Source organism: Sus scrofa, chromosome 14 (genome assembly GCF_054392235.1).
Source record: "Sus scrofa isolate SSC_HxYL_T2T_F1_AM1 chromosome 14, Sscrofa_HxYL_maternal_Yorkshire_Landrace_v2.0, whole genome shotgun sequence".
Classification (NCBI taxonomy): domain Eukaryota; kingdom Metazoa; phylum Chordata; class Mammalia; order Artiodactyla; family Suidae; genus Sus; species Sus scrofa.
The window spans coordinates 149,665,798-149,692,523 of NC_139396.1; the positions used below are offsets into that span (position 1 = coordinate 149,665,798).

General features: G+C 46.8%; 1 protein-coding gene, 1 long non-coding RNA gene and 1 other non-coding gene across 5 annotated transcripts in view; all 3 read right to left on the reverse strand.

Moving 5' to 3' along the window:
• The window catches only part of HSPA12A (heat shock protein family A (Hsp70) member 12A), a 177,453-nt gene that overhangs the window by 135,542 nt on the left and 15,185 nt on the right, over nt 1-26,726 (reverse strand). For 2 of the 3 annotated variants that reach the window (XM_021073399.2, XM_084995682.1), the window contains one exon: nt 15,468-15,497. The exons of the other annotated variant lie outside the window; for it this stretch is intronic. In XM_021073399.2, the coding sequence (XP_020929058.2) occupies nt 15,468-15,497 (30 nt within the window). The remainder of the gene's footprint in view (nt 1-15,467; nt 15,498-26,726) is intronic. 3 annotated transcript variants of the gene reach the window in all.
• On the reverse strand, nt 419-12,043 carry LOC146397085 (uncharacterized). The gene is made up of 2 exons (XR_014827063.1): nt 9,689-12,043; nt 419-6,123 (listed from the first exon to the last, which is right to left on the reverse strand). It is a non-coding gene; the product is annotated as an uncharacterized LOC146397085 (long non-coding RNA).
• Nucleotides 21,325-21,400, reverse strand: MIR9851 (microRNA mir-9851). Its single transcript, NR_128545.2, is given in 1 exon segment — nt 21,325-21,400. It is a non-coding gene; the product is annotated as a microRNA mir-9851 (primary transcript).

Here is a 26,726-nt window from a genome sequence, read left to right on the forward strand (position 1 = left end):
ACATAGCATTTACATTATATTAGGTATTAATAAGGAATCTAGAGATGATTTTAAGCATGCAGGAGCATTGCCTAGGTTATCTGCAAATACTATGCCATTTGATATAAGGGACTTAAACATCCACACATTTTGGTATCCTTAGAGGATCCTGGAACCATCCCCCACGTAAACTTAAGGGATGAATGTACATGATTTGCTAAAGGCCATAGCGTTTATCATTCTGTGTAACAAGGCAAAACATCCACCCCACCATCACCACCCCCAGTTTAGGATCAATGTCAAGTTAGAGCAGATATACAAAGGAGCACTAGCTCACAGAGCTAAAGAGTGACCTTCTTTAGCCATCAGGAGATAGTTCAGTCCGGCCCCAAAACTCAGATGTGGAAGGCTGGTAGTAGATGTGAGAGTTATTTTTCACTTTTTATTTTTTTGCTTTTTAGGGCCACACACATGGCATATGGAAGTACCCAGGCTAGGGGTAGAACCGGAGCTGCAGCTGCCTGCCTACGCCACAGCCACAGCAACAACAGATCCTCAATCCACTGAGTGAGGCCAGGGATCGAACCCTCAACCTCATGGATCCTAGTCGTGTTCATTAACCGCCGAGCCATGAAGGGAAGTCCTAGATGTGAGGGTTAAATGGTAGCCACACCAAGATGCATCCACAGCAAACCCCTGTGAAAATTATATTTGGAAAAAGGTCTTTGCAGATGTAATTTTAAAATCTTGAGGTGAGATCGTCCTGGATTATCCTAGTGGGTCCTAATCCAATGGCACTTGCCCTTATAAGAGACCCACACAGGAGAGCTGCCAGGGAGAAGATGATGGAGATAGAGATGGCAGCAATGCAGACCCAAGCCAAGGAACAGCTAGAGCCACAGAGGTCAGAATAGGCGGGGGGGGGGGGGGGATTCTTCCTCCCCTGAGGATCCTGCCTACACCTTGATTTTGAACTTCTGGCCATCAGAACTGTGAGATCATCATTTCTGTTGCTGTAAGCCACCTAGCACATGGTGATTTGTTATCGCAACCACAGAAAGCTAATACAGCTGGCAAAACGCTCCTGCCCCAGGAGGCTGTTACAGCTGAATGCTTGTGTCCCCCAAAACTATATGTTGAAACCCCAAACCCCAGTGTGATGGTATTTGGAGATGGGGCTTTGGGGAGGTAATTAGGTTTAGATGAGGTCATGAAGGTGGACCCCATGATGGGACTGGTGCCCTTATAAGGGGATGACGAGACCAGAACTCTCTCTTTCCATCATCTGAGGACACAGTGAGAAGGCAACAGTCTACAACCCAAAAGAGGGTTCTCACCATACCCCCAGCCATGCCGGCACCCTGACCTCTGACTTCCAGCCTCCAGAACCATAACGTTCTGTTTTTGGTAAGCCTCTCAGTGTATGGTGCTGTGTTATAGCAGCCCAAGCTAAGGCAGAGGTGGACCAAACACACTATGTCCATGGGCTCAGCCAGTGCCTGGACTGGAGGGAATGAGAGAGAGGGGAGATGTGAAATCCCTGGATCCCCTTCATGGGGTCACTGTGAGCTGGCAGTGCCCTCGATCCAGTGGTCACAGTTCCTCTCAGGCCAGCCCTCCACAAGGGACTTCGCTTCTTGGGTCCCAGGACTGGCTCCCCACTCTCACCCCTGTATAATCCCTGGTGCTACCAGCCTTGGTCCTACCTAAAAACTGCTCATTTGTAAACAGTCTTTTTATCGAAATATCTACAAATGAATCAAGGTGAGCGTGCCCTGTGTCTGCTACCAAGACCTTGATTAACATGGTCTATGAAAGTAATGACACTTCTGTATCCTCATGTGGCACATTTATTCCTGGTACATCAGTGGGTGATCACCATTTTTTAATGACATGGGGGTGGTGGGTGTGACTGTACCACGCCCGTGAGCAAAGTGAGCCTCACAGAGGTAAACAATTTCTGATGGTTATGATACAAGTTTAGAGCAGGGCAAAGGATTAAAAACTCTCCCTCCAGCCCCATTTCTGGCTCTTTCCCAGACTCAGTTGTAGGCCTGGGGTGGCAGATCTGCAGTCCTCAGGCTGCCAGCACCTCCCGGGTCAGTGCCATGGCAGACATCACTAATCAATCGTGATGCTCAGACTGAGTCCAGACCTGTCCTGGGATCTTTTCCAGCACAGCTCTCTGGGAGGCCCTACAATCCATCAGAATTGGTGGGAAAGTGTGCCCTTCCTGCTACAGCCTAATAGGCCTTGGTGGGCCTGGGGGAAGGGGAGCAGTCAGGAAATTAAAGAGGATTTTCAGGAAATTTAAATGCAAGTCAGGCAATGTAACTTCCTCCTCTGCCGATCACTCCCCAGAAACCTTCACTAAATATCCACACAACTGCCATTCTTTTGAGGTCTGATGTGTGTGGTTTTGGAGGCATCCTGGAATGAGGCTAATTTCCCAGCTGAGCCCTATCATGACCCCAAAGCATATTAGAGTCACGAGCAAAGTCCTTTGGTCAAGAGACCTATGGGACTTCAACACAGCATTTCCCTAAGCCTGTTTATGTCCAGAATCTCTTTTTTCACAGTTCAACTGGCTGATGTCCAGTTCCACGGAACAGCTCCTGGTGTCTTTCTGATGAGATCCACAATTATCCTGCCACCTATATTCTAATCGTGGTTTAAGAGTCTCTCCTTTGAAAGTCAGCTTTCAAATTCAGGCAGTCCTTGACTTCTGCACATTGGATGCTCTGCAGCTCACCTGTGTGCAGTTTTCTTTGTGGAGCCACCCTCCCTCCCCGCCACCGCCTTCTCAGCATCATGTTCAGACTTCCCCCAGCAACCTAGGGTTAGGGAGCAGTGGTGCCCCCACCAGGCAACAGTGGCGTGCTGTGCCCCCTGCAGCAGTGAGGAGGTGGGAGGCTGGTCAGCAGGGGCAGTTATTTGGGGGAGTGGTAAATACCAATGGTAGAAACTGCCACTCCAGCTATTCGTAATTGTAGTTAATGGGATTTTCTTATGCTCCTTCACACACACCCTCATTATGGCAAAAGCTCTGGAGTCAGGCATGTCTGGATTCAAAGCCAGATCTGCCTCTTTCTAACTTGAGTTTGGTCAGCTTTCTAAATTCCTCTAAGTCTCAGTTTCCTTGGCTTTAAAAATTAGGATGATGGAATTCTCTCGTGGAGCAGTGGGCTAAGGATCTGGCGTTGTCACTGCAGCAGCTTGGGTGGCTACTGTGGGGCAAGTTTGATCCCCGGCCCAGGGAATGTCCACATTTCTTGAGCGCAGGGGTGGGGATGGGGGTAGAGGGATGGGTGAGTGGGGCGGGGTAGGGGGGTTGTAGGGTGGAAGGGGTGGAAGATGAAATTAGCATTTGGGCTCTCAACCTAAGATAAGGATTAAATGGAAAAGTCCAATAAAATGAATAGCCCATTACCTGGCACATAGTAAGTGATCGTGACGGTGACGATAAGGAGGGTGATGATGTTTTTAATACAATTCAGCCACGCAAGGATGGCCTCGCTTCAATATATATATATATTGACTCTCCATTTTACAAACTCTTTCCCTGTAGCATGAAATGCTGTTAGATATACTGACACAGTAAAACTTGGTTCAAAATTGGAGTCAATCCCTCAAACCCCACCACTGCTGAATCAACTGAGTTTGCATAATATTCTAAATCGTTTGTTGCAATTTCAACAATCGTGCTGAGGCTAGAAAGGCTTTTGCTCTCTAGCGCCCCTGCAGGCCTATCCTTGCTACTGCGTCTGCCCTGGAGGACCCCCAAAGCCCCCCAGGCTAAAAGGGGATTAGTAAACAGAGGAGGCAAGACACTTGCCCCGGCGGAGGCTTCCTCTTGAGCACATAAACAGAACTGGAAGAGCCTGTTAAAAGAAGACCTCCAGGGAGTCAGTGGTCAGCCACCCAAAACCCATCATGGCAGGAACCTTAGGTTCTGATTGCAGAGGGTCCCTGGGTAGGGATGCGGTTGGATGGTGGAAGGCTGTGTGGTCGAGAGAGACGTGGAGCACAACCAAAGACCACCCGGGGGGAAACTGAAGAAAGCTCTGAGCAGCGTGAACAAACAAAACCTCCAGCCAGATGTAGGCCAATCTGCAAGTCATGAGATGTTTCTTCTAGCGTCACAATGGGTTTCTTCTTTCGTTTTGTTTTCGCCCTGGTTTGGACTCTCGCTTCCCTCATTAATTGCGAATGTCTCTCGTTTTTTACCCTCGGAGCTGGCGGGAAACGCTCTTGACACCTCCCGGCTGCAGCAATCGCTGCATTTCAAGCACTGTTCCCAGGCCCCCACTTAGCCCTTCGCCCGGTCCGGTCCGCTGGCACCTCCATTTAACTGACCTTTTGCCATTATAAACATTACAACCGCCATCGGGAGGTGTTAATCCCTCTGGATTTAGACAAGGATTTTTTTTTCCCTCTCCTTTCCTTCCACCTCCCCTCCCCTTTTATGTTTGAAGGTAACGTTATGTTTCAAAACATTTCTTGCATTTAGATATACTGTTTTTCTAAGCACAGCACTTTTATATTCATTATTTCAACTTGATAAAATTAAAGATGAATGCCTCAGAGAGCTGCAGAGAGTCAAATCCAGTGGTTTTCAGTGTGTGACCCCCTGGCCAGCAGCATCAACATTACAGGGAACGTATTAGAAATAGAAAGTTCCTCCAGACCTCCTGAGTATCTGGTGGTGAGGACAGCAATTTGTTTTTACAAGTCTTCCAGATGATTCTGAGGCATGCTCAACTTTGAGAACCACTGCGCGCATCTAATTTCCTCTACACTGCTCCCCACTTAACAGATTAGAAAACTGAGACTCATGGAATATGGTCAAGGACATTCACTTTTATCCCACAAATATTCAACGCTACTAGGGATTAGGGACACAAAATGAAAAAGACAAATGTGGCTCTGCTTCCATGGGATTTACTTTCTACAAGGAAAAAACAAAGATCACTAACTGTGGTTAGTGCCATGAGGGAAACAAACATGGAGATAAGACTGAGATTTACTGGAGAAGAGCTATGCAGGATGAGGTAGGCAGGGAAGGCTTCCTGGAGGAAGTGATGTTGGAGCAGCTCTAAAGGATGATTTGCATTTCTCTAACAATTAGTGATGTTGAGCAGCTTTTCCTGTATTTTTTGCCTGTCTGTGTGTCTTCTTTGGAGAAATGTCTACTTAGATCTTCTGCCCATTTTTTGACTGGGTTGTTTTTTCTTTTGATATTCAGCTGCATGAGTTGTTGGTATATTTTGGAGATTAACCCCTTGTCAGTCACTTCATTTGCAAATATTTTCTCCCATTCTGTGGGTTGTCTTTGTGTTTTGTTTGTGGGAAAAAGAGAAACAGACTTAAAGATTTGTAAACAAAATTTATGATTACCAAAGGGGAAATGTGGGGGGGGGGAATTAACATACATACTACTATGTATAAAATAGATAACAAGGACCTACAGTACAGCACAATATACTCAATACTGTGTAATAACCCCAGATTCAGAAAAGAATCTGAAAAGGAACAGGTATATGTATAACTGATTTACTTTGCTGTATACCTGAAATTAACACAACATTCTAAGTCACCTATGCTCTAATAAAATTCATGGTATAAATAAAGAAATAATGAGCAGGAGCTGGTCAAGGCAATAGAAGGAGGAGGAGGCAACAGCTTGAACAAAAAGCTTGAGGGGAGAAAGGGCTTGGCCTCCACCAGAAACAGAAACCCAGGTGTGGTTAGAGCTTGGAGGGAGCAGGAGTGGTTGAAGCAGGATGGGGGGGAGGCGGGAAGAAGGGGGAGGTGTGTGGTGGGGAGGGGGCTGCTGAGGCTATGCAGGGCCTCAGGAGCCCAGAGAGTCAGGCTAGGGCTCCTGGCCTCAGGCCACCTCCACGGGGCTTCCTCTGCTATCTGCCCTCAGACTCCACCTTAAGCCAAATGCAGCTGGTCCAGTCTCTGCTTGCATCCTTCAGGACTAGGAAGATCTTGCCCTCCCCCACAACTGACACAAGGCAACTAGTCCAACTCTGGAAAGTCCTGACTGATCTTTCTATATATGGAACACAACTCTTTTTTGGGGGGGTTGGGGGGAGCTTTTTCCTACAGCTGCACCCAAAGCGTATGGACGTTCCCAGGCTAGCAGTCAAATCAGAGCTACAGCTGCAGATCTATACCACAGCTCATGGCAATGCCGGATCCTTAACCCACTGAGCGAGGCCAGGGGTCAAACCTGCATCCTCATGGATACTAGTTGGGTTCATTATTGCTGAGCCACAACGGGAACTCCACTGAGCCCAACTCTGAGTCCTCTTTCCTGATGATATTTTAAAAAGTGATCATGTGAGTTCCCTGATGGCTCAGGAGGTTAAGGATCCAGTGTTCTCATTGCTGTGGTGCAGGTTCCATCCCTGGCCCAGGAACTTCCATGCCCCCCATCAAAAGTGATCAGCCTCTCCCCCACCTCATCTCATCTTTGTTCAGGCTAAACAACTTCATGCCCATTATGAGGCAGTATGACAGCTCTGGAATCAAACTGCCCACACTCAAGCATAACCTCTGGGCCTCAGTTTCCCCATATGTGAAATGGGCATAATGCTGTGTAGGCTCGCTGTGAGTTTAAATGGCATAGGCACTCAGGGAGGATCGGCCACTAGTGTAGCTGACTCCTCACAGGGTTTGCTTTCCATACATGCAACACCCTGTTTTCTCCCCCTAAATGGGTGCCATTGATCAACCCTGCTGCTGGATAATCACTCCTTCTGCAGGATCACCCCATGTGGTCACGCCAGGCCAGAATGCAGTGGCCTATTCCCTCCCATTCTGGCCATTTGGCTTCTGGAATAAAACCAGAGTCGAGTGGGAAAGAGAGAGGCTTGTCACTATATTCATGGGAAAAGTGGCCTCTTTTCCTTTGATCCTATACCCATGACATAGCATGCTCTGCATATTTGCCTCTAACCCTAGTAAGAGAATAGCCCTGATAGGAGTATAGCAACCAGTTCCCACCTTCTCTGCCACTAAGGATGGGGCCCATCTAGAGTCTTTGCATTTATATACAAAATGTCTGACATGCAATTAAAAATTACTAGACGTGTCTATTACCAGAATTAAGTGACCAAAATCTAAAAAAAAAAAGAAGAAGCAGATCTTCAGGTCATTTAGACACTGGAATTAGCAGACAAGGACTTTAAAATAGCTATGCCATCGACAGATGATTGGATTAGGAAGATGTGGTATATATACACAATGGAATACTACTCAGCCATAAAAAAGAATGAAACAATGCCATTTGCAGAAACATGGATGGAACTAGAGACTCTCATACTGAGTGAAGCAAGTCAGAAAGAGAAAGACAAATACCATATGATAGCACTTATATCTGGAATCTAATATAAGGCACAAATGAACCTTTCTACAGAAAAGAAAATCACGGACTTGGAGAATAGACTTGTGGTTGCCAAGGCAGAGGGAGAGGGAGTGGGGTGGATTAAGAACTTGAGGTTAATAGATGCAGACTATTGCCTTTGGAATGGATGAGCAATGAGATCCTGCTGTGTAGCACTGGGAACTATAGCTGGTCACTTATGATGGAGCATGATAATGTGAGAAAAAAGAATGTGTACACCTATGTGTAACTGGGTCACTGTGTTGTACAGGAGAAAACTGACAGAACTCTGTAAACCAGCTATAATGGGAAAAAATCATTAAAAAAACTTTTTTTCAAAAGTAGCTATGCCAGGTATGTTCAAGAACACAGAGGAAAAGGTAGAGGAAACAGATGAAAAGGTGGAGAATTTCACCAGAGAATTAAAATCTATTGTTAAAGAATTAAATGGAACTTGTAGAACTGAAAAATATAGTAATTAGAATTAAGTCAGATGGCTTTAAGGGCAGATTAGACCCAGGAGAAGAGAAGATCAGTGAATTTGAGGACATGCCAATGGAAAATATTCAGACAGGAGGACAGAGGGTAAAAATATTGGAAAAGATGGAGTTCCCGTCGTGGCACAGTGGAAACAAATCTGACTAGGAACCATGAGGTTTCGGGTTCAATCCCTGGCCTCGCTCAGTGGGTTAAGGATCCAGCGTTGCTGTGAGCTGTGGTGTGGGTCGCAGACATGGCTCGGATCTGGCCTTGCTGTGGCTGTGGCGTAGGCCGGCAGCTATAGCTCCGATTCAACCCCTAGCATGGGAACCTCCATATGCTGAGGGTGCGGCCCTGGAAAGACAAAAGACCAAAAAAAAAAAAAAAAAAATTGGAAAAGAGAGAAAAGATGATAAAAGATAGATGGAAACACATAAAAAGGTCTAACACGTGAGCAGAGTTCCCAAAGTAGCAGGAAGCCACCTGTTGGTGAGAGTCTACTGGCGGACCCTCCCTTCTGTCCACCTGGTCTGGAGCCTGCCTCTCAGCATCTCCCTCTCTTTGCCTCCCGGCTCAGCAAGTGAGACCCCACATTTGCTGTCTATATCCACCTGCAAACAAAGATGAACTTTTTTTGCCTACTTGATTTTGTACTAAACTCTGGCCAATATGGGCTTCAGAATCTTTGCTAACCTGCCCAGATTGAATGTTTTCCACCAGAGACACTGCCCCCATCCTGATGACCCCTTATCTAGCTGTACCCTAGTGGAAGGGTCAGAACCAAGCCTTGGGGTGACTGCCTAATGCCAAAAGGGGAAGGACATTTCTGGGACCAGCTAGTCTGCCACCAGATAGGGACGTCTGGGAATACCTGCCAAATTGGGATCTTTCACCACCTTCACGTCCCAGTTAAAATCTAGTAAACCTCCTGTTCTATACTGAGAAAAGGTGATTGAGTTATAAGTGTGCTTTTTGATAATACAGCCTTCATTACAGAGATGGGGAAATAAATCAACTCAGAGCAAGGACTTAACTTCCTAAAACTCATTAGATGGGGAAGAAGCCTGTAAGGGATAGTCTTACTTTTTCAATAACCTGGGACAAACCCGAAATTCTTTTCACATGGTCCCTTCTGTTGCAATTATGCAGGGGTTTCTTGTCTTTTTGTTGAGTGTTTTGGTTGGTTGTTTTTGCCACACCAGCGACATATGGAAATTCCCAGGCCAGGGATCAAATCTGAGTGGCCACTAAGACCTTCAGCACAGCTTCAGCAACACCGGATCTTTAAGCCACTGCGCTGGGCCAGGGTTCCAACCCATTCCTCAGCTGTGACCCGAGCCACTGCAGAGACAATGCTGGATCCTTAACCCACTGTACCACAGCAGGAACGCCTATGCAGTTTGTTTATGCAGCTGACTTTTGGACCCAGCACAGAACTTTAAATGTATCACTATCCCATTTTTATTATTAGCTGTTTCAATGCTTTTCAGACTTTTGCGAGCTCTGTGACCCCAGCAGCCAATGACTCTGCCATCCTCTACCAACTCTGGGTCACCTGTACATCCGGCCAGAGTAATGGATTTCCTCTGCTTCAGATCCAAAATATAAAAATAAACAAGGAGTTCCCGTCGTGGCTCGGCACTTAACAAACCCAACTAGCATCCATGAGGACAAGGGTTCAATTCCTGGCCTCGCTCGGTGGGTTAGGGATCTGGCGTTGCCATGAGCTGTGGTGTAGGTCAAGACCCAGCTGGGATCCCATGTTGCTGGGGCTGTGGCATAGACCGGTGGCTATAGCTCCGGATTCAGCCACTAGCCTGGGAACCTCCATATGACCCGGGTGCGACCCTAAAAAGACAAACAAAAAAAATAAATGAATAAGCAAGTAATCAAAACCCTAGGAGGGAACTGGAAGATTAGCACTCTGCTTTACACAAGTTGAAGGGGAATCGATTGTCCAAAATAAGATGGGCGGGTCGGAATCTGCGATTTGTCTTTCCACTGTTCCCTCCACACATCCCGCTAAAGCTGCCAGTGACAAATTCTACTTTTTCCATGTGCTCTGCCTGCGGCTCACCATCTCTTGTGGACGATGCTCAAAGCCAGAAAGCCTGTTAGCGGTGGGAAGGTCTGCATTCCCCAGGTGATGCACCTATCAGACAAAACAGGTATCTCTGTAGGATCTGCATTTCTGTTCTAGCTCTTGGCTCCTGCGCCCTCTGAGATGAAGGAATTAGGCTATTTATATTAATACACATTTATGGAACACTGCGTGCTGAACGCTTAAATTATATCATCTCATGAAGCCTCTAAATATCCTCCAATATCCAGTGGCTATTGTGTCTTCATTTTAGGAAAGGGGAAGGAGTCTTTTAAGCCATGGTGACACGCTGGTGACAGAGTTAGTGAGTGACATATTTAAAACCTGACTGCCATCTGACTGCATGCCCTCATGCTGAATACCAGTGGTTTACCCTGCCTGGATGATTCTGGAAGCTTCTTCCGGCTCCAAGAATCTTTTCCTTCTGAAACATTCGTATCATCTGGTGCCCAACCAGAGGAATGACCAACTGGAAGACTGTAAAATCCCCCAAACACTGTTCTCCCTGTTCAGCGGGCATCTCCAGAGCCAGAGGACCCTTGGCCCTGTCTCGGGCACCCCCTACTCACATAGCAGAGAGCGTTGGCCACTTGCCAGGCCAACCATTGCTACAAATTATAGTTTGATCCATGCACTCTCCACCTTTTCTCAGAGCTCCGGAGATTTCTGACACCCCAACCCCAAATTCAGGGCACTCAAATCATTTCACGGAAGGAGCACGCATAGGAGGCCTTTCTGTCCTGTGCGGACATGACAAGCAGCCATCAGAAGCATAAAAAGTGCCACCTTGCTCAGATCGAACACCTCTGATGTCTAACTCAAGTGGCCCGTGTGGCTGTGGGCTCCAGAAAAATTGCCACTCATAGTAACATTTTTTAAAATGGGGGTTGCCCTTCTTTTCAGAGTGATACAAATCCATCTAATGAGAAATACCAAGCTTGAGGTTGCCTTAAATTTTCAACAGAGCTTTTGGTCCATGGCTTAAAAGACTCCTTCTGAAGATGGAGCTTACTGGATGCTTCCAATGACCCAGGAGCTCTGTTACTTTCTTGGGTCTGAGTTTATTTTTCTGATGGTGAAAGCAACCCTTGGGCTGTTTTCAAACAATTTCCGAATTGGTCAATGAGGGGGAAAAATCCAGTCACCTAAAGAAAGCAGGGTTGAAATGCTATTCCAGCCATTCAAGCCATGACAGCTGTGTCAAGTACCTTTCCGTACATATCTCAACCATACTGGCGAATGTTGAAAATGAAATCGATAGTTTGCCAGAATCATCTGGATCGCTAACTCTAAATTGTATTCCGGGGTCAGGCAGGAGCAAATAATTATTGGAGGCCATTCCCCGCCCCCACTCTCCAGACTTGTTTCATATGTATTTATGTATTTATTTTTACAATTAACAAGGGAGAAACACCATCTGCCAGTCTTGCCTAGGGATCTGAAGTTGAAACTTCCACGGCTAATGGCTTGTGATTTTCCCCCAGCTCTCTAGAAGCTTCTGAGATCTAATTTTTTCTAACGTAGGCTTTGTCTGTAGTGAATGAACCCTGGCTACGAAGGTGGCTTTCTTAAAACAAAGGAGGTACACAGACGATAAGAAAGAAGGTGCTTGTTTAGTGCGCTGAGTGCTAACCCACACACGTCTGCGGTGACCCTGAGCCCAGCCACTCCTGACGCTGTCAAGTTCAGGCACAGGAGAGTCTTCTAGTCACTCCTGCCACAGCTCTGGCAGAGGAAATCTGATGGTGGGGGAGGGACATGGCATCCTCATATCTACACACAACAACTCTCCGTTTAAGATTTCTCTGTGCGGAGTTCCCGTCGTGGCGCAGTGGTTAACGGATCCGACTAGGAACCATGAGGTTTCGGGTTCAATCCCTGCCCTTGCTCAGTGGGTTAATGATCCGGCATTGCCGTGAGCTATAGTGTGGGTTGCAGACGCGGCTCGGATCCCGCGTTGCTGTGGCTCTGGCCTAGGCCAGTGGCTACGGCTCCGATTCAACCCCTAGCCTGGGAACCTCCATATGCCGCGGGAGCGGCCCAAGAAATAGCAAAAAGACAAAAAAAAAAAAAAAAAAAAAAAAAAAAAGATTTTTCTGTGCTCCTAGTTCCTGGGAATGTCAGGCTGCCAGTGGATGAAGAGAGGGAGAATCAAAACCACTGTTTGAATATTTCAGGCTCATTTCCCCCTCTCTCTGCATCTCCCCGCCAAAAAAAAAAAAAAAAAAAAAAAAAACCTCTGCCTCAAAGATGTGTGTCATTCAAGATAATCTGCAGAATATGGAGATGCTGCGAGACCACTGTGCTGCTCTCCCTGCTGGAAGTGGAGGAGCAGTGGCATTGATTTGGTTTTTCCAGGTCAGACACCTGGCGGTCCTTCTGGATTTCACTTCCAATCAGGCATGGATTCCCACTGATCAGACCTCTACAATGATGCTCTCGCCTCCAGCTTCCTCTTTCTTGCCAGCGTCCCTGTCCTGGGTCCAGTCTTGGTTGCCTCTCACCTGGTCTACGGCATCAGCCCTGCCTGGCCTCCCTGCCTCCCCATCGCCAAGCACTGCCATGAATTTCTCCAAATAGGAGCAAACGTGTTCACATCGGTCCTCTTAAGAGCTTGGATGGGTCTCCCTGAGCCACAGAATAAAGTCTCAACTTGTCACCTGGGCAGAGAAGCCCCATCTTGGTTGGGAACCTATGAGCCTTGCTGTCCCTCTTGGTCCCTTAAGGATTCTGCCCTAAGAGGCAGATGGGGTCTGGGCCAGGGCAAAACCCACCCCTCAGGGGAAGCCCATCTCACCCACCGGTTCTTTGCTCGTAACGGCTGTGACATCATGGCTGAGGCCACAGCATGTCCCTGCAACACAGAATGGCCTGACGTCCCAGAGGCAAAACTGTAACTGTTGGAGCTGAAAAAATGTGAGAGTAGGCAACGTGGCTGGGCGTGATCTGTAAATCACGGTTCTATTCCATCAGTGAGTGTGAAAACCCAAACTACACTTGATTAGAAAGTCAAAGCAAAGAAAAATAATGGATGCCAAGTGGTGGCGTGCTTACCTCACCAAGTCCCAGTGCGTCTTCTGTGGCAGCCCTTCCTGGGTGTGCACCTGGCCCTGGTCTGTTAACCCTCTGCAGCCCTCGCTGCCTGGAGGCCCTCCCCTCGTGTCTCTCGGGGCCTCTCCAGTGTCCACAGCTCTCTGGGACCGATCCACAGAACGGACCCCCTGAGCCGGCACCTCCTGACTCTTCCTCTTCTTCACAGACAGCTCCACCTTGGGCAGCCCAAACCCTGCATCCCGCGGGTCTATAATCTACCCACAGGGACTGTTCACTTGTTCCAAACTCACTTGCACTTTTCCAGCTCCATGACTCTGCTTTTTCCATCCTTCCCACTCCCAAGTGTCCAGGAGCCACCCAGGGAAACTCCAAACTCCTCTTATGTACATGGCTCCACTTCTTGCTGGATCCACCCACCTCCTGTCCCCAACACAGAGGGCAGAACCGATCCTTATCACATGTGACCTAGGATGGGCAGGAATGATGCAGAGATCAGTGAAATGGGGGGGGGGGGAATCATTAAATTAAATAATACATGTACTGGAAAGGTTCCTTCTGAGGGAATCTGTATGTGGCCAAATGTATTTAGAAATAATTTGTACATGTTTAAGTGGTAGAAATAGGTTGTCCCACATCAGCTGCATTAGAATTAGACAAATAAGCCTCTCCTTTTTTTTTTTTTTTTTTTTTTTTTGGCCACACCTGCCGCATGCAGAATTTCCCAAGCCAGGGATCAAACTCGAGCCACAGCAGTGACCAAACCACAGCCATGACAACACTGAATCCTTAACCGCTAAGCCACCAGGGAACTCTTGAGACAAATATGTCTTGATTAGTAAAGTACAGAAAACCAAGGAAACCAATACAGTTTCTGAATTTAACAAACACCTTAGGAAGATGCTTGTCAATGCAGGAATATCAAAAGAGAGACTCATTTCACCGTTTTAGGGACCACGACAGGGACCGGAGGACAGGAAAAGCGTGGAAGATGTGTGCCGAGGACACTCACTGAGATCACCTGGGGAGGGATGCAGGTGGCACCTGGCGGGCCCATGAGATGACTCAGGAGTGGTACCTGCCTGTTGTTTCTGCCACTGCTGAGGCCACAAAGACCACAAATACGTGTCGGTTCTCAGCTGGCACATCAGCACCACTCGCCGTAGCAGACCCCTCTTCCTGCAGAGACCTTCCTTGTCTGACCTTCAAGGCCCCGCTTGTCCTCTTCCTTCCCTGGCCCAGCATCTCCAATGTCTCCATGTCTCGTTTCTCTTCTCCACAAGCTCTAATGGGGGGAGTGCCCAGGGCCTTGGTCCACAGACTCCCCTTTTCCATCAACGCCTTCCCCTTGGGGAAGTCTCTTCCAGTTTCTTGGCTTTAAACACCATCGACAGCTGAGGACACCCACGCTGACACTTCCGGTCTGAGTGCCCCATCTCCACTTGCACGTCTAATGGGCAATTCTGAGAAATAGGCCCCTGACCCAAGGCCTGACTTACCCCTCCCCCAGCCATGGGCACCCCAGTAACTGGTAACTCCACCCTTGCAGCTGCTGGAGCCACAAATGCTGGCATCGTTCTTACTCGTCCCTTTCACACCCCACATCCAGATGCCAGAAACCCTGGAGCTCCCCTCTCCAACATCTGTCTGCTTCTCACCACCTCTACCCACCACCCTAATCCACATCGGCAGTACCTCCACCTCCACCTCACAATAGCTTCCTAACTGGCCTCCCTGCCTGCCTGGGTCCCCATCAGAGTCTCTTCTCAACACCACGATTGGGACCCGTTAAAAATGTAAGTTAGATCATACTATTCCTCCACCCAAGACCCTCATTTCCTGTCTGAGAGGACAAGCTGGAATCCTTGGTCATGGCCTACAAGGCCCTCCCTGGCCTCATCTCCCAGCTATGTGGTCCTTCGGATGAACCTCGAACACACAAGGCAACTCCTACCTCAGGACCTTTGCACCAGCTGCTCCTCTGCCTTAGATGCTCCTCCCTCAGGCATCCCCATGGCTTGATCACTCACCCTCCTCAGGTTGCTGCTCAAATGTTCCTTCCCAGTGAGGCCTCTTATTTTCTAACCCCATCACTCCCTATGCCCCATCCAGCTTTATTTTTTCTCTGTACCATTTATCCTTTAACATATTGGTACGCGCGTGCGTGTGTGCGCGCGCATGCACACACACACACACACACACACACACACACACTAGAATATAAATTCCACTAGGACAGGAATTTGTTTTTTGGATTCTGATGTCTGGAACAGAGGTTACATAATTATCTTCCGGCTGCTTTGTGGCCCCACATTGGTTTGCCCATGTCACTTGTCACCCTAACTGAATGGGAAGAAACCTGGAGTCTCAGGGGACAGGAGGGCAAGTCACACACTACCACAGTACCTACTGTGGGACTTGAGGACACTGGATTGACCTCTCCCCCTCCTCTGTGCCTCTTACCTCTCGGGATTCCAGAGCTGACCAAGGGACCTGGAAAAAAACAAGGGAGTCAATGCTCGTAGAATTAGTGACATTTGGATAATTGAGGGGAAAGAGGAGCCTGGATTAGATGAGATAATATTAAACCACGAGTGTGGGCTAGAAGACACCTTTCCACGCCCTGCGCATCCTCTGGCGTTTGTTTGGGTAATTCCATCACCATGGGGAGAGCAACAGTATTTCATTTTTGGTACAGGAAGTAGTTCATCTTTGTTTAGTTGAGGACCTGGCATTTCTGAGTTTCCTCCCTCATCTGCATTTGCTCCCATCACTGTCCACAGGTGAACTTTCCCCATCATGAGTGGAGGGGGCTCAGGCTACGTCGCCAGAAACCTCGGGTTCGAGTCTTTCCTCCACACTTACCAGCCTTAAGTATGACTTTAGTCTGTGATGCTCAGTTTCTTCATCTGAAGTTAATTCTCTTACAATAAAAGAATAACTGGCTGGTAAGTTTGGTGAAAAAGATTCAGGGATGGCTGCTAAAGGAGATTTGTGGTTTATGAATATGTAGAAAGCAAGAATCACTAGGACCTGCCTCGTTTCTCACCGGTTCACTGAGAAAAAGCTCTGTCAGATACATCTTGTCTCCTGCTTCAACAGGATTATTAGACTGGGAGAAGAAGTGAAGCAGATCAAGGGCTTTGACTTCAGGAAGGTATGTGATAAGTTCAGTGGGGCTGACAAATGGACTGGATGCAAGGATTACTCAGCTGGGTGCAAGGACTATTGGGTGGTTTGGGGACTGGCTGGATACTGATTTACAGAGATTGAAATTTAACGATCTCAGAGAGAGAGGGTCTGAACTCAAGACCTCAAGCCTCTATCCTTGGCAAAATCCTGCTGAACATCTGTATCACAGGATTGGATGAAAATAAAGAGGGTGTATTCACTACACTCGCAGAGGCTGGGAGATGAAGATATGACCAAGGTCAGAATCAGCAACCAAATCAACCTCACTCACAGACTAGAGGCAATGGACTGAATCTAAGAATATGAAAGGAAAAGGTAACATACAACCTTTGGCTCCCCACCTGTCCAGGTAGAGAATGAGGGCAGCATGGTTCAGTGACAGAAGACTAGAAAACATATGAAGGGCTTTTGTTGACATATGTCATGTGTCATCATGTGTGATGTTACTGTGCCAATACCCTACCTCACCTTACCCCTCTGGCAAAAAGCTTACTTTGTCGTGGGTTATGGTCATGGAATTATATCTACAAGTATAAGGTGGGTATCTTACTGTGTTCAGTGATGGCCCGTTGGTTTTATAGACCACATTTTAAAAGGAATGGGAAATGAGCAATCCAAAAATGAAATTTAAACAATTTAATTTACAATAGCATCAAAAATAATAAAATATTTAGGAATAAACTTAACAGGAGAAGTGTAAAATTTGTACACTGAAAACTATAAAATATTGAGGAAAGAAATGAAGGAAAACCTAAATACATGGAAAGACATCCCAGGTTCATGGATCAGAAGACCTAATATTGTTAACCTGGCAATACTCCCCAAACTGATCTATAGTTTCAACACAATTTCTCTTAAAATCTTAGCTGGCTTCTGATTCTAAATTTATATGGAAACGCTAAGGATCCAGAATAGCCAAAACGATCTTCAAAAATAAGAACAAAGTTGGAAGAATCATACTCTATAATTTCAAAACTTACTACAGAACCTCAATAATCAATAGAGTGTGGTAGTAGATGAAGATAGATCTATGGGATAGACTTGAGAGTTCAGAGATGAACCCTCACATATGTAGTCAATTGATTTTTTTTTTTTTTTTGGTGCTGAGATTTTTTTTTTAATTGAAGTATAGCTATTTACAATGTTGTGTTATACTCAGTTGATTTCTGACAAGGGTGTTAAGAAAGACAATTTAGTGAGAGAAAGAATAGTCTTTTCAATAAATGGTGCTGGGACAACTGAACATCATACAAAACAATGGAGATGAACCCTTAAATCATCCCATCCACAAAAAGGAATTCAAAACAGACTAAAGGTGTAAATGTAAGAGCTAAGCTACAAAACCCTTAGTAGAAGAAATAAGAGTTAGAAGAAAACATGGACATAAATCTTTGAGACATTAGATTAGGCAATGAGTTCTTACATACGACACAAAAAACATAAGCAAAAAAGAAGGGGAAAAAAAGGTAAAGTGGACTTAAAATTTAAAACCTTTGTGTCTCAAAAGACACCATCAAGAATGTGAAAAAATAATCCAGAGAATGGGAGGAAAGAGTTGTTAATCATGTATGTGATAAGGAAGTTGTATCCAACATATATAAAGAACTCTTAGAAATCAATAATGAAAAGATTACCCAATTTAAAAATGGGCAAAGAATATGAATAGATATTTCTCCAAAGAAGCTCTGTAAGTGGCCAATAAGCACATGAGAAGATGCTCACATCATCAGGCACATGTGAAAAGCCAATCAAAACACAATGGGATATTACTTCACACCCAGGAGGGTGATAATAACCAAAAAGACAGTAACAAGTGTTGGTTAGGATGTGGAGAATAAGAACCCTCATACATTGCTCTTAAAATGTAAAATGGTGCAGTGGTTTTGGGAAACAGTCTGGCAGTACCTTAAAAAGTTAAACATAGAGTTTACCATCTGACCCAACAATTCCACCCCAAGGTACAGACTCAAGAGAAGTGAAAACGCGCATCCACACAACAACACAACAACGTGTATGTGAATGTTCACGTCAGCATTATTCATAAGAACCAATAAAGGGAAACAGCCCAAATGTCCATCAATTGACTAATGAACAAGAAACAAAATGCAATATAACCATACGACGAAATATTATTCAGCAATAAGAAGTGGATACATGCTGTGACACAGATGAATCTTAAAAACATTATGCTAAGTGAAGAAAACTGTTACAAAATAGCACATCCTGTGTGATTCCATTTATAAGAAGTGTCTAGAATAGGCAACTCTTAGTAACAGAAAGCTGTCCCAGGGGTGGGGTTTGGGGGGAAATGGAGAGTGACTGCTAAGGAGCATGGGAGTTTCCTTTTGGGCTGATAAAAATGTTCTAAAACTGATCTGGGTTATCACTCATATATGGATCTAAAATACGGCATGGATGAACCTATCTACAGAACAGAAATAGACTCACAGATGTGGAGAGGAGACTTGTGTTGCCAAAGCGGAGAGGGAGGGAGTGGGACAGACTAGGAGTTTGTAGTTAATAGATGCAAACTGCTACATTTAGAATGGATAAACAATGAGATCCTGCTACATAGCACAGGGAACTATATCCAATCACTTGTGATAGACTATGATGGAAGAGAATAGGAGAAAAAGAGCGTATATGTGTGTGTGACTGGGTCACTTTGCTGTACAGCAGAAATTGACAGACCACTGTAAATCAACTATTAAAAAACCTGACCTGGAGTTCCCACTGTGCCACTGGAAATGAACGTGACCAGCATCCACGAGGACACAGGTTCCGTCCCTGGCCTCACTCTGTTGGTTAAGGATCTGGCGTTGCCATGAGCGGTGGTGTAGGTCACACTTGCAGGCTCTGGTCCCAAGCTGCTGTGGCTGTGGTGTAGGCTGGCAGCTATAGCTCCAATTTGACCCCTCGCCTGGGAACCTCCATATGCCACGAGTACGGCCCTAAAAAATACAAAAGACAGAAAAAAACCTGACCTGTGATGGTTACACAATTCCACGATACACTAAAAAGCATTGAACGGTGCACTTTAAATGAGTGAATTGCATGCTATGCGAATTTTAGCTCAATAAAATTGATAGTAAAAGGAGGAATATAGGAGTTCCTCTGTGGCCCAGAGGTTAAGGACCTGGCATTGTCACTGCTTTGGCTTGGGTCGCTGCCGTGGCTCAGAATGTCCACATGCCAAAAAGGAAAAAAGGGTAGGAAAAAAGGAGGGGATATATCAACCAACTAGATCTCAGAATAACAAAAGGCTGTCCAATCACATCCAGGGAAGAAAAGCTAAAGAGACCGGCGGTAAAAGAGAAAGATTCAGAGGAAGAAGCTCTCTCCAAACACCTGAAGGTCTCAATGTGGAAAGCGAATTCGACGCTCTACGTGGTTCCTAAGCAGACTCTGGTCCTCTTTCCGGGTTGCTGCCCGCCCCCCAACCCACACCCCCAATATCTCCTTCACCTCCTTCATGTCTCAGCTTAACTGTCACCTCTCGGGGACATTCCCCCGAGTCTCCACCACCTTCGCACTCCCACTTGTAGTAACATATTTATTTAATTACTGGGCTACAGTCCGAGGACCTGCTAAACCACCAGCCATATGAAGTAGCCTATCGACTTCCATACACCACTGTCTCCCCAGAACGGATCACCGTGCCTGCCATACACGGGGTGCTTAGTAAGTATTTGTCAAACTGACAGATGAACAAGAAACATAACTGGCAGAGACTAGAAACAGTCTAGGGAAGAACTTCCTGAAAATCAGAGCTGCCAACAGATTGGAAAAGCTGCGCTGAGCGCCCCTACGCCTCTCTTCATGGGAACTGTTCAAGCATGTGGGGGACAGAGGCGTCAGGGAGCAAATGAATGCACCAAAGAGAGAGTCCGATGGGATTCCTTTCCTTGCTGTTTGAAAATCTCATCTGTAGTTCATGTGCTCTGGAAAAATCCTGAAAGGCAGATAACATAAGTAATCAAATCAAATCAATCACATTACCCGTCGTCTCTCTACCAAGCCACAGCCACAGGAAATGGCACATCCTTCCGGATAGTGGCAATGTGGCATTTCATTATGTGGACAAACACTATTTTAGTCAATGTGGGATTATGTGTATCTCATAACCTTTCATCTTAGGTCACGTTTACTAGATGTGAGCCAGGCACTCTGCTAAAAACTTCACAGGCACCAGATTTCTCTTAAAACCCACTGAGGTGAATCCTTAACACGAGGGTGTTTTGTTTTGTTTTTTGTTTTGTTTTGTTTTTAGGGCCACACCTGTGGCACATGGAGGTTCCCAGGCTAGGGGTCAAATGGGAGCTACAGCTGCCAGCCTACGCCACAGCCACAGCAATGCCAGATCCGAGCCACGTCTGTGACCTACACCATAGCTCACGACAACGCCAGATCCTTAACCCACTGAGCGAGGCCAGGGATTGAACCTGCAACATCATGATTCACACTTGGCTTCATTTCAGCTGCATCACGATGGGAAGGCCCTTAACATTATTAACAGTTCACATTACAGATGGAGAAACTGGGGTGTAAAGAATCACATGAACTTCCACAAGACTGAAGAATCCTGAAATGGCAGAGTCAGTTCCAATCCCAGGTACCAGATTCCAGACTCCAGCAAAGCTTCCACTGATGTCTGTTGAATGAGTCAGTGAATGAATGAATGAATGAATGAGTGCTCAGCTGCCTGCACTAGGAAGAACTGAGCTTCTCTTAACCAGCTGCTTGGTTTTTATCTTACCAATGCTCTAAATCTCTTTCGCTTATCTCTTCCCGGTTCACCCTGTCCTACGGCTAAAAATGTGGTCATTTAACAGCCAAGAGCATGCCTTTGGCTCCAACTCCCACCAGCTATCAGAGGAGTCTTTCTTCCTCAAGGGGAGCCTCAAATACCTTGGGTGGCATCGCCACTGTTTCCCATTGTCTAGGTTTCCGTCATCCACAGAGCCACTGCAAGACCCTTGCCACTGCAAGCAGAGCCACTCTGGGCCACTTCCATCCCGCCCCATCCTACACTGGCTGAAGCTGACTGATTCCTGCAGCCGCTGGGAGGTTGCTGTGTCCACTTCAAAGGTGCAGTGGCATCTCCTGCTGGTACAGGCGCTGCCGGTGCTGGTGCGACCGCCACCGCCAGTGCTGGTGCCACTGCCACCACACGAGTGCCACCAACACTGCCAGCGCCGGGCTCACCGCCTCTGCTGCTGCTGGCATCACGTTGCTGGAGCTACTGCCTGTGTCAGCACCCCAGAGAGCTGGCCTGGCTCCCCCCTGCTCTCAGAGGTAGAGGCAGGTGTGGGAGCAAGGAGCTTTTGTTGTTATCTGCTCAAGCCCCAGTCTGTAGGCAGATGAGGGACAGACTGAATGATAAGACATCATGACATACTCAAAGCTGTCAAAATTGCCCTTTTCTCTGAGGGAAGATTTACTCTGCACTACCTTGGGATTCCTGGGAGATGACTGGTCCCTCATGCAAACAGATGCCTGGAAAACCCAACTCATATTCCCAAGATATTTCTACATCCCATGGCGGGGGGGGGGGAGCGGGGAACGGTGGTGTCTCACCCCACAATACATGTTTGTGGCTCATCTTTCAGAACCCACCAGTTCTCATGATGTGCACCTGTGAACCCCCTTACCCTTGACTTTGCCTGGGGTCCCCTTCACTCCTGTTCCTCAGATGTATCCTTCTTCTTGTTATACTACATGTATATCCTCAAGTTGCTTTTGGAATAAGACAGGAGAGATTACAAACATGAAAGGAAATCAAATGAAGAGCAGGAGGGAGAACTTACACACACCAACTTTAAAAAGGAAAGTCCATTTCCAAATCTGATCTGCTTCCATGGGGAGTCCTTTCTGAAGATGTCAAACAGGCAGAAATTCTTGGCCAAAGGACTTGGTAGTTCCAGGTGAAAAACAAGGCTCTCTCAAAAAGCTTCCCTGAACATGAATTATAGCATGTTTATCCCTTGTCCTTTGTAGACAGACATGAATAACCCGGTTGGGCATGGCTGATCCTGGGTGAAGTTGGCCTTCAGGCTCCCCAACCTCCCTGGCCCTCCATAGCCTTCAGAACCCCTTTCTTTAAAGAGCATCCAGGCTCTTGCAAAGCCCTGGTTTTAATGCCACAACTCCATGCTTTGAAGTCAAAGGGGTCACATAACCCCAAAGGCAGGGCCACCTACCTCATTGACAAGGCCCAGCCCCAAATGAAAATTCAGGATCCCTCATTCAAGTTTGTAAGAATTTCAAGATGGTGACAGAAGAACCAAACCCACTCAACAGGGCCCCATGCGACAGTGGAGGTCAGACGTCCACACCAGCCCTACCCCCAAGGAATGTAGTGCCACATCAAGGACAGTCAAAGGCATTCCTTTAGAAAATTGTTTTTATATATAAACACAAATTCCTATTTTTATGGAGCAATCCTAAAAGTTGGCAAATACCTTAAAAATAGAACAAACAACTTCAGAGCCATTCCATTCTTGCAGAAGCAAAAGTTGATTCAGCTCTGCAATTTGACCTACTGTGGTGAAAGCCCACGAGCAATACTCTTCATTTTTTCCCATGTTTCCTTCCAAATCTTCATACCAGTCAGTGTTTTGCCTTTTAAGAGGCATGTCTGGAAGGGGTGGGAAGAACTTCAATACCCTGGCAAAGCAGGAAGGAGTCAGATCACCACCAGCCTACATCCTTCTCAAAGGATGGGTGGGGTCTAGCAAGGCTCAGAGGAAGGGTTCTAGAAGGGCAGCAGAGGAGCAGAGAGAGAGGCGCAGAGGTGCAAGGGGCAAGACGGGTCTGGGGCAGAAGGTCAATAGTACCACGGGGTGGCCACTGAATTACCATAAGAACCTGACAACTTCTAAAGTTTTATTTATTTATGTATTTATTTTTTGTCTTTTTGCCTTTCTAGGGCCACTCCCGCGGCATATGGAGGTTCCCAGGCTACGGGTCAAATCGGAGCTGTAGCCTCCGGCCTACGCTACAGCCACAGCAACGTGGGATCCGAGCCGCATCTGCAACCTACACCACAGCTCACAGCAATGCCAGATCCTTAACCCACTGAGCAAGGCCAGGGATCAAACCCTCAATCTCATGGCTCCTAGTCTGATTCATTAACCACTGCACCACGATGGGAACTCCAACTTGTAAAGTTTTGGAATCTGATTTTAAAACAGGCATTTCATACTCATGAAGGACAAAATAAATGTGAGGCACTTTGGGGTCAACTGGGCTCAGGCCTGTAAGGGACACATGAATTTTTTCCTTCTATAAGCAATAGCCTGAGACGCAGAATCCGAAGTAAATGAGAGAGGGGTTTTTTTGCCCTTGAATTAGCTATTGCTGAACCTTCGCCCAACTCTCCAGACCTCACAGGTACCTCTCCCCTCTAGCAAAGCTTTCTGGTCTCCGGGCTGGGTCCTTAGTCAGTCTCGCTCCATACGTGACACACAGCACCTTGCAGGATGGGAGGGCACGCCGGTTGCTTGCAGCAGAGAAGGAAACCCAGGCTCACCATCACTGACAGGCCCAGGCTCAAGAGCTGAACGGGGAGCAAAATGTTTGGACAAAGCAAACATACCTGAGACGACACCTAAGGAAAAACTCAAAACAGCTATTCTACCTAAGCGTCCTCCTGCTCTGCTGACCCTTTGACTTAAATGTGGTGACGCCCAGTGCAGAATGGTGAGAGTGTTGAGGTCTGGGACACGGTACATGAGTCTCACCTGGGCTGCAAGGAAGCTACATGAATGCCGACTCCAAACTTCGCATTCAAAGCAGAGACTGGATGATGCACGTACATTCCTCCAGACCGAAACTGACTCTCTCCCGCCTCCCTTACTCTTTTTATATACATATATGTCTGTTCATTTGTGTACAGACCTGCATGTTCCCAGAGAACATGTATATAACTCCATCTGTATCTCTCTCTACATGTTATCCGTACATGCATACATGCATGTGAAATATGCATATATATATACATAAAGAGAGGCAGAAAGAATACACACATAGGTACAGCATACATAAGTATGTAGCACAATTCAGTTCCATTCCATTTTATTAAATTCAACCAACACTCAGGGCCTCTGCCATTCGCTGGCTCTACGCTAGGCACTGGAACACACAGAGTGTTACCAACCTCCAGGGCCTCACCATCCAGAGAGGACAAAACGGAAACCACACCCCCGGATCTATCAGCACAGTGGCCATGTATATGGGGGGGGGGGCAGCGTGGTTTGGTGGTTCTAGACTGAGGAAGGTTAGCATCAGTGTGGGAGCTCCAGTCATGCTGGCTGGGCTCAGCTTTCAGGCTGGGTGACCTTAAACACACACCTGCAGCCTCAGGGTCCTCGGTGGTAAAGCGACTGCCTATCACGGTGACAGCCCGGGCACGCACTGGCATACGGAAGGCACTCAGTGAAAAAGAACCCATACTCCTCTTATTATGGTGAAGAAGGTGAGGCTCTGAGGGGCCACAAAAGAGGGGAAGGTGGATCTCACTTGGAAGGTGTGGCGAGAAGCTTTGTGGAGGAGGTGGCATGATGCATAGGTGTGTGCCAGGAGACTAGAGAGGAAAGGCATTCCAAGGATAAAAATGAGTTTGTTCCAAGGCCCTGAGGCATGAAACATCCTGAACTGTCTAGAGAACTGCCAGGAGGTCAGCAGAATCAGAGGAAGCATTCAAGGTCAAAGAGAACCCAGAGCCAGGGCTGAAAGGAAAACCAACCTCACACTTGCCTTGCAGAAAGGTTTAGGGAACATGCAACTGAACATAATTCCACTTTTTGGGATTGCAAGTTTGAGGATCAGTTATCACACTTACAATTGCGTGATTTCTTTAAATATATAGATTTTAAAGCTGCATCTGTGGCATATGGAAGTTTCCAGGCTAGGGGTCAAATCAGAGCCACAGCTCACGGCGCCACATTCATAGGGCATGGGATTCGAGGGCCACCACCTCTGCAACTTACGCCTCAGCTCACAGTAACCCTGGATCCTTAACCCATTGAAGGAGGCCAGGCAGGAAACACACATCCTCACGGATACCACGTCACGTTCTCAACCCACTGAGCCACCACAGGAACTGCAATTGCGGTCTATGCATGTCACCAAACAGAGAACTTGTAATTTCCATGTTCTTTCCTCCCAAGTCCTCAGAAGTTTTTTATTTATGTATTAACTTATTTTTCGGTTTTGGTAACTAATTGGCTTATTTTTCCTTTGCTGGTTTAGTTGCTGCAGAAGGTTTTCTTTACCACTACTATCCTACAGAATCACTTTAAATATTCATCGTCCCAACCCCAAGGAGAGTCTTAAGTGGCCACTTGTTAGCATTTTTAAGCGCCAGACAGCAATCGTTAGCCCTCAAAGTACACATCCAGCGGCCTCAGCCTGGCGGATCAGGACTGAGACAGATGCAGGAGGCAGAGCGCAGACAGGGGTTAGTACGGGGACCAGGAGCAGAATCACCCCCCAGGATAAAAGCAGTGCGACGTAAACAAAGCAAGCCCCCGGAAGAAGAGGAAAAAGAGCATTGCTGTGGCATGAAACGGATGGACAGAAATGCAAAGTGGGTCTTTGAAGGGACTTCCCTGACAAAAGCGGTCCCGGAGGGAAAGTGGAGACAGACAGTTTAACTGTTTGAAAATGTCTAGATTCATCTGCTCACCCATCATTCATGAGGTCCGCCTATTAGTCAATTCTATTAATTCTCTTTGTTCAACTATGCCCTGGGTATTGAGAAAATAACCTGACACCACAGAACAGCACATGGTCTCAACCCTGAAGAGAGACCTCCCTGCTACCTGGCACCTGACACATGCCGCGTATTGCCCAGGTGTGCTCACATACGCTGGCTCCTCTAATCTTCACAACACTCCTTTGAGAAACTCAACAGACGTGAACAGTCTTTTTCTGGCCCCACTTTTCACTGTCCACATTAGAGAAAGCAGAGGTGGCGGGAGGGAGAGGCATCGCCGTGTGAGGGAAGGAAGCGGGAAACTTCAAGGATCAGATGCCCATTGCCCGAGTCTCCTTCCCCTTCTCAGATCTGTAAGCTTTGGATCTGGTCTGAGATTTTTATAAAACAAACAGCTTCTTTGTTTTCCAGTTCTCTTTAACGCAGCACTGCCTCCCAAAGCCCATATATTAATCTTATAATTCCTTGTCTATCAGGCTCACAAACGGGCTCGGTGTGAGTGTGTGTGTGTGTGTGTGTGTGTGTATGTATGTGTGTGTGTGTGTGTGTGCTCTTGTGAGTGTGAGCTTGAGGTGGGCTCAATTCAGGAACAAATTAGGAATGCCTAGACCCTGCAGGATCTGCCAAGGTGTGAATCCCCAATTCTAGACACAGCTGTCCTATCACTGCCACAGGATGGCCTCTTTGTGTCACAGTTGCTGCAGCCTGTGCACCAGTGGTATTTTGCTTGATTTAAGTTCTTAAAAAAAAAAAAAGGAAAAAAACACAACAAAAAATAAGACAATCATATCACCCCATCACGTGGTACTCCA